We start from the raw sequence: 8,890 nt of genomic DNA, 5'->3' as shown, positions 1-8,890 counted from the left end.
AGCAATTAACCACTAAGAAGAATATATGCAGTGTGTTATTTGTTGAAACTGTACTTCCGATTTGATTTGAAACTGTCTCATTGCTGTTTATCAATAAAATTTTGAAAAAAAATAAAATACATGTTTCAAAACACTAAGATTGTTGAGAAATCATGGATTGGAAAAGGCTCCTTACCAAGTCAGAGGGCAGCCACACCCAGTGTAGAAAGGCACCTCCCCTGGGGCTTTAGGACGCTTTCTACTTCTGCCAACTCACAATGACCCCAAAACAGGATTCGAGGAAAAAACATGCTCTGAGGAACATAATAAAAATAAGGCCCTGGCCATCTTTTACAACACTGTAGTAAAGTATTAATTTTTTTATATAAAAGTTTGGGGAAAGACAAAAGGCAAAATTAGATATAAAAAGACAAGTGATACTTTTTTGTGATACATTTTTATATAGTAATCAGTCTTCTCGGATATGTGGAAAAACTGATGAAAAATCATGAGATTATATGAAGATACACGGATGGATTCTTTCTGACATCACAGCAGACTTTTAATTATCTACCTATATTTTGTATTACAGACTGAATCATAAGGTCCTAAATTAACATAGATACTTTTATTATACCAGAATTCTTTCATGGCTGTATTATAAAGTATAATCACAATATACTAAAACTATAGTTTATCATAAAGATTAAGAAATGTATTTTGCCCTGAATTTTGATTTCCTAAATCGTATTTGAAATATCTAATAAGCTGTAGAACACTTCCTACTCATTAATGCAAATTAGTAATGCTATAACTTAATTCAAAAGCATTTTATTTTATTTTTTTAAATGGGATACACAGCAGCGAAGTTCAGCATCAGTGCCCACTGGCATATCACGGGCAAAAGGTGAACTCTACAGTGATATATAGAGGTGATTGTATGGATATTCCAAATAAAGATTAGTCAAAATATTTAGTCTACTGAAATTAATTTACAAATGGAAATCTAAATTTAATGAGATGACTTTAGGCTTATGCTCCTATCTCACAGCCACAAAAATTGTTCTTTTAACATGAATTCTTAGGATATTTTCAAGAAGTTTTAATCACTAATTTAGAGGATCTTGTTGAAATAATACATTAAAAAACTGTAACATATAGTGAGTCTACAATTAAAAATTCCCCCTTTTTTGGTATTTTTTAGGGAAGGGTCTACAGGGCAGTCAAGGTCTCACTATTAGATCGGACTCATAGTGATCCACTTGTTTACAGCCTCCCAAGAGCTGAGATTACAGGCGAGCACTACCACACCCAGTCTCCACTGCTGTCTCAGTGCACCCCAGGGGCAGGCCAGTAAGGCAGGCTGGGAACAAATCCCAGGCCTCTGTGCCTGCTTGTAGGTGCTTTAATCTGCTGAGTTACTTGGCTGGCCCTTAATTTTTTATTTAGATAAGACACAAATATTAAATATTCTTCCCACTTTTTTATCCCGCAAATTCTGTGATAATCTAGAAATGAGGGGAAGTGGGAGTAAAAGCTGAACCTGCCTCTAGCTAGTTGACTGAAAACTCTGGAAACAGCATTAAAAAGAGTAAGGCAGTGCTAATACATTCTCAAGAAAAATGACAAACATACACATTTTTCTGCCAAGGCTTCGGTAAATCTGAAATAACATACCCTGCCTTACTGAGTAGTGAGAACTACTACAAAACCAGTGCTAAGAGCTGCTAAGTACTTCTGATGCCGGCTTATGATCTCCTTTAAGTTCAACCGCAGCAACAATTTTGCATGCCATCAATACTGTTCCCATAGACACAGGCTCTCCTTTGGATATATGGGACGCTGTGCCATGCTGATCAGATTGCTATGAGAGCTTTGAAGGTTACTGAAAAGAGATACCAGCTAAAGGAAGAATGAAAATGGAGAGTGTTTCACTATGCATTCCCGCAGACATAATTACTACTTCAAAGTGAATGAAAAATCTGAGAAAAATGCAGCTTCTTTATCCAAGATAACCTGTAAATTCAGAATTCCAAATACAATTTTGTACAGGAGAAGAATATACTATACATCTAAATCCATCATCATTTTTAAAAAATTACTTTTTTTAATGTATTTTAGTACAGGGATTCATTACACAGATTGGACTTGTAGTGATCCTCCTGTTTTCAGCCTCCCAAGTGCTGGGATTTCAGGCACATGGTCTCAATCTCTGTCTCAGTGTGCCCCAGGGGCGGGGGCTGGCATGGCACAGCACACCGGGGATCGAACCCCTGTCACTGCACCTGCCTAAGCAGGTACTTTAGTCTGCTGAGCTATCTGGCTGGCCCTTATATCCATCTTCTTATTGAATTCTTGATGAGATTTTAAGTTAGAAAGAGGATGATAAACAGGAACCAGATGCTGGATCCAGCAACACTATATGAGGTGGCTTTTGGGTTTGCCATACAGTGTGAGCTTCTTAGTTGTCAGCAGCTGTGCCAGACCGTTGAGAAACACCAGAAAGATGGCCATGGACATGACAATCACGTAGTGACTGATGCTGCAAAAGGAGAAAAATAGACACGTTACGGGTAGACCAGAGCACATGAGAAAAACATACAATTTGCCAAATGATGCTTCTAAACAGATACATGGAACACACACAATTACAAAGGCTACCAAATGATTTCAAAATGGGTACCTAAATATTTTCCTAAAAACCCAAATTTGTTATATAGTAGTAGAAATAATAGATGTATTTCTTTCAAATGTATTATTTAAAAATTAATATTTATTAGTTGTATATTCATTTAAACATTTAAACATCAATAACAAGCAATCATTATGTTGAAATATGCTGAAACAATATTTTGAGATATCTGCCATGACTGAATTATGATATAAAAATGTGGTTTGGATTAATAGTGCCTGTGACTTTGTCAACAGTAGAAATTAAATTTCAAAAGCTTTTACAAAAATGAGACAATTTTTTCCCTCTGATGTTTGGATCCTTTGAACTCTGTATCTATCCAAGATGTTCCCAGGTTATGTATTCTCACATTTTAGCACATACTCTGAAGTATGTTAGAAGTATTTTGACAAAGTTATCTGCTACTTAGAATGAAAAGTGTTACCCAAACTCAAATTCAGTCAAGGATCTAAACAAAAAAATCATAGTAAAGGAGCTAAACAAAAGAAAAAAAAAAAAAAACATTTCTTTATTAATCGCACAATCAAAGCAATTGTCTCCCAGACTTTTTGAAAATGAATAATAATAAATGCTATTAAAATCACTGTTTTTACCTTTCAGCAACAGTAAATGTTCAGATATCCTTTAAAATTTTTTTTTTTAGATCTCTTATTCATTTATTTGGTACAGGGTCTTGCGACAAAGCTTCGACTCATAGAGATTCTCCTGTCTCAGCCACCCTAGAGCTACGATTACAGGCATGCACCACTATGCCTGGTTTCAGTGGCCTGCACAGCATGCCCAGGGTTCTGGAGCTGGCACGGCATCGGTACTAAGAATTAAATTCTGGTCCTTGCACTTGCCAGGCAGGCGCTTAGACAGCTGAGCTATCTTTCTAGCACCAGATATCCTTTTTAAACACAGTAAATTGTATTACCTACAGAGAATATGGCTTCATAAAAATTTTTCAGAAATATGGAAAGAAATGTAGGCTATCCACCTCACAAATGTGCAGTAAAGCACAGGGTTCATACAATATGTACAGTATGGCCTAAGCTAAACTACAGTGCATATATATTCTCAAGTTGCCTATTTTTAATGCCTATAAGATTTGTATTTAATGCTTTAACTTAATAATAATTTTCACTGTGGATATAATAGGATACTAGACGTGGAATTTTTCTACTTTCACTAATTTATAAAGGCATATATATTTTTTTCTCTGCATTTTTAACTTGGAATGCATATAATACAGATACTACCTACTATTTAATTTACTTACTTATATTTATTTATTTATTTATTTATTAATTATGTATTGGTACTGGGGACCAAACTCAGGACCCTGTGCTTACCAGGCAGGTGCTTATGATACTTAGCTATCTCTCTGGCCTTAATTGATAATTATTTAAAAATGACTATATCATCCTTATGAAGGCTTGCTAAGAATCAAATTATCTAGACATTTATTTTAACATAATATTCTTGAATAACTCATGCCAAAATAGACAAGATCATGCTACTAAAATTTAGGGAGCCATGTTGACATTTTATTACCTAGAAGTTTATTACTGGTTGCTATACTGTCCCCCTTTTCTCCTATGTACAACTAAAAACTTTGGAATACTATCTATCTACCTACCTACCTACCTATCTATCCACCTACCCACACACATATATACACATACATACAAACACAAGTTGACCCTAAATGGTGAAAAGAAGAAAGCAGACAGACTGTCAAGGGGTGTTGGAACCCAAGGATTCTCAGTTTCGAGTTGCCTGAGTTTTCTTTTGTCTTATATATGCCTGACTTACAAAACAAAGCAGGCAACCCACAAATGTGACCGATGTGGGCACAGTCAAAAAATCCCCAAAGTACCACCAAAACAAAACCGTCTCTACCTAAGAGGGGTCAGAGAAGAAAGGGACAATCCTGAAACACCAAAAACTTATAATTAACCATTCTTCTTCAGTAGAAAAATCACTACCCCATCCTTACCAAGCTATAATGGAGTACTCCAGACCCCATCTACCCTCCCTATCCTCTGTAGAGTCAGAGCAGGCTAAGTAGGAAAGCTAGTATTTTCATCTATCCAGGGTGATGTTCCATTCACATTCAGCAATAACATAGCTCTCATCCTCCTTAGTGGGGTAGAGTCAGGAGGAGGTCTAGTAGAGAGTCAAAAATACAATAATTCTCAGCAATGAAGCAGAAAATATAAATAAGAAGCAAATAGAGATTTTAGAAATTGGAAAACTACAACAACCAAAAAAACAAACAAACAAAAAACCTCAGTGAATGGCCTTGTTAGTAGAACTGAGTGGACAAAAGAATCTGTGAAATTGAAAATAAAACAGTAGAAATTAATACAAGGGCTGGCGAGATAGTTCAGTGGGCTAAGTGCCTGCTTAGGTAAGTGCAGGAACCAGTGTTCCATAGCCAACACCAAATCCTGTGCTGGCCCTGCCCCCAGGCACACTGAGCTAATGACCGAGAACCGGGTCCGGCTGTGGTGGTGCACACATGCCAGTAATCCCAGGGACAGAGGGGCTGAAAACGGAGGGATCACTACAAGTCTGAGATGTGTAGTGAGACCCTGTAACACATACATTAAAAAAAGAAACAAAGAAAAACAAACAGAAAAAATTAATACAGAGCCAGCCTGAGCAACAGAGAAAATAGGAAAGGACAGGTCTGAATAGGCAGAATGAACCCTTACAGACATGGAAGACTATGATAAAAGACTATTATAAAAGATCTAATATTTGTTTCACAGAGCTCTACAAGAAAAAAAAAAGACTAAAGGAATACCTGAAAACTGGAAAATTGGCAAAAGTCACACACTTATACATTACAGAAGCTAAGCAAATATCACATAAAATAAACTAAAAGCGTTCATATAAATTCACATTAAATCAATGACAACTAACAACAAAATAACTTGAGCCGGATACTAGGCAGGCTAAGGCTGGAAGATTTTAAATTCCTAAGCCAAGCAACTTAGTAAAACCTTGTCTCAAAATAAAAAAGGGTGAGGCTGATGAGATGGCTCAGTGGTCTAAAGCACCTACTTAGAACAAGCTTGGCAAAGCACGGGGACCATGGTTCAATCCCCCAGCACCACATGCCAGCCAGCACCGCCCCCAGGTGGGCTGAGCTGGCTACACACACATACACACACACACACACACACATAAATAAATAAATAAATATTTAAAAAAAAATAAAAATAAAAAAGGGTTACAGTTCAGTGGTATGTGCCATGCCCTGGGTTCAATCCCCAATACCTCTCCCCACCCTACCATTCAAAAAAAAAGAAACGGAAAAAGAAAGTCACAGAAAAACCTACAGAGGAGATATCTGAATGATAACAGAATTTTTTAAAAACATGTTTTTAGTACAGGGTCTACAAGGTCTCCCTACATAGATCGGACTACTAGTGATCCTCCTGTTTTCAGCCTCCCAAGTGCTGGAATTACAGGTGCACCCCACCATGCCCAGTCTCAGTTGCTGTCTTAGTGCACCCTATGGGCGGGGCTGGCACAGCATGTGGTACCCAGGATCAAACTCTGGTCCCTGTGCTCTGCCTAAGCAAACACTTTAGTCCACTAAGCTATCTGGCTGGCCCAGCAGCACATTTTTAACAGAACATAGGGCACCAGAACACAGAGCCCCCAGTTTTTCAAGTATTGAAAGAAAAAGAATTATTGGGCTAGGGAGAGAGCAGTCTAAGTGCCTGTCTGGCAAGGTATTGATCCCTGGTACCGCATCCCATGCCAGCCCTGGAACCAGGTGGTGCTGCCCTGAAACAGGGCATAGTGGTGGTGCACACCTGTAATCCCAGTGCTGGGGAAGCTGAGACAGAAGGATCACTATGAGTTTGAGCTGCATAGGGAGATCCTGTATTAAGTAAGTAAATAAATAAATAAATAAATAGAAAGGAACTGTCAATCTAGAGTACAGTGAAAATATCCTTTTTTCTAGAAAGAAAACTCAAAACATTCTCAGATGAAGGAAAACAAAAGAATTTCTTGTCTACGGACCTACTTCCAGAAGGATATCTGAAAGAAGTTTGCTAAACAGAAAAGAAAAAGAATCTAGGAAAATCATGCAAGAACTTGGTAGGTAAATGTATAAATACAGTAAGTTTACCTTCTCTTGAGTCTTGAGTCTTGTAAATTATATTTTATTGATGAAGCAAAATTACAAGTGTATCTGATGGAACTTCAAATTCATGTAGAGGAAACATTTAGGACTATTATATTGTGGGAAGTTAAAAGGATGCTAAAGGATGTGAGCTGGTCAAACGCTATCAGTAGATTGTGATTAGTTATGTGGATATAACATAATACCCAGAATAACCACTTAAAAAGCCATACAAACAAATTTACAAAAACAATACAGTTAAAAATAGAATTTTACAAAATGTTCAGATGACACATAGGAAGATAGGAAATACAAATCAGAACAAATAGAAAATAAAACAACAGACTTAAGCTCAAATACATCAATTACACTAAACATAATCCAACCATGCCAACTCAATAAGAGATTTGTAGAGCTGATTAAAAAACACGACCAAACCATATGCTATCTACAAGATAATTCAACAGTATTCAACTATATTTTAACAAGATACTTCAACTATAAGGACACAGGTAGGCTAAAAATAACAGGATGGAAAAGATACAGGTTGAGTGTCTCTTATCTGAAAAGTTTGAAAACATAAATGTTTTAGAATTTTGAATGCTTGTATACATGTAATGAAATATCTTGGGGATAGATAGGACAAAGCCTAAACACAAAATTCTTTTATGTTCCATACATACCATATATGCACAGCCTAAAAATAATCCTTTATCTGGATTTTAGGTTTTGGATTGGAATGCTCAATCTGTGTATCATGCAAACATTAATTAAAAGAAAGTCTGAGTGGTTATATTAATATCAGATAGAATAGAATTCATAACAAAAATATCCTTTTGTCAACAACCTAAAGCAGACTACAATGAAATAAAAAATGATAAGAGAAGAACTCAAGAACACCATCAACAAAAGAGTATATCTGACAATTAAAGCACACTTGACACTAACAGCAGAGTTCAGGTTCTTCCAAATACTCAATCACACTAAGATATTCTGGGTCATAAAGCAAAGTTCTTCAAGAATAAATAACTGAAATCATACATATTTCAACAGAATCAAATTAGAAATCAGTAACAGATAATAAGAAAATCTTCAAACACTTAAAAACTGAACAACAAATTTGTAAATAATGTGTGGGCCAAAATGCAGTTTCAAAAAGAAATTTTTAAATAGAATGAAAGTGAAAATCAAACATACCCAAGTCCATAGAATACAGCAAAAGCTGTGCTGAGAAACAGAACCATGCGCCTCCACCCAAAGGAGTCAAGATCATGTATTTAACATGACCAGGAATTTATTTCACATTTCATACAAAAACTAACATGAATCATGGACTTCACTGTAAAATGTAAAAATACAAATGTTTTAGAAAGAAAGCCAAGAAAAATTCTTTGGGGCTGGTGCTAGACAGGCTTGAGACTGATGGGGGAAAGCATATATTTTGTATTGTATTGTATTGTATTGTATTTATTGTATTGTATTGTATTGTATTGTATTGTATTGTATTGTATTTATTGTATTGTATTTAGTGCAGGGTCTACAGGGTCTTACTACACAGATCGGACTCATAGTGATTCTCCTGTTTTCAGTCTCCCAAGCACTGGGGATTACAGGTGTGAGCCACCACACCCAGTCTCAATCCCTATCTCGGTGCGCCCCGGGGGGTGGGGGGCCAGCACAGCTCTCCAGGGACTGAACCCCGGCCACTGTGCTCTGCCTAAGCAGGCGCTTTAGTCTGCTGAGCTATCTGGCCAGTCATATGGAAAACATCATTGAAAAAAAGAAAAACTGATAAACTTTTATTCATTAGAGAAATACAAATTTAAAAACATTATTATAGGGGGCCTGGCCCTAGCTCAGTCCTTTAAGTGGCTGCTTCCACAAAGCTGGCAGCCTCAGGTGGCTGGAGTTCGAACCTCACAACTCTCCCGCTGGCCAAAAGTGCCCTGAAGGCATTCGAGGAACAAAACAAACAAACAAACAAACAAAAAAAACTATTATACACCTACTCGAATGACTAAAATAAAAAAAAATAAGTTTGAAGAGAAACTGAGTCACTGTTCTCTGACATAGCTACTCTGAAAGAGTTT

The 8,890-nt window shown here is 36.7% G+C and overlaps 1 protein-coding gene across 2 annotated transcripts in view; it reads right to left on the bottom strand.

Moving 5' to 3' along the window:
* Positions 1-2,242: 2,242 nt before the first annotated feature.
* Pign (phosphatidylinositol glycan anchor biosynthesis class N) overlaps positions 2,243-8,890 on the bottom strand; it is a 150,650-nt gene continuing 144,002 nt past the window's right edge. The window contains exon 30 of one of the 2 annotated variants that reach the window (XM_004638265.3): positions 2,243-2,521. In XM_004638265.3, the coding sequence (XP_004638322.1) occupies positions 2,398-2,521 (124 nt within the window). In that variant the 3' untranslated portion in view covers positions 2,243-2,397. The remainder of the gene's footprint in view (positions 2,522-8,890) is intronic. The other variant, XM_023723157.1, reaches the window with a different exon arrangement.

Source organism: Octodon degus, unplaced genomic scaffold (assembly GCF_000260255.1).
Source record: "Octodon degus isolate 3935 unplaced genomic scaffold, OctDeg1.0 scaffold00097, whole genome shotgun sequence".
NCBI lineage: Eukaryota > Metazoa > Chordata > Mammalia > Rodentia > Octodontidae > Octodon > Octodon degus.
This window is presented reverse-complemented; position numbering and strand designations above follow the sequence as displayed.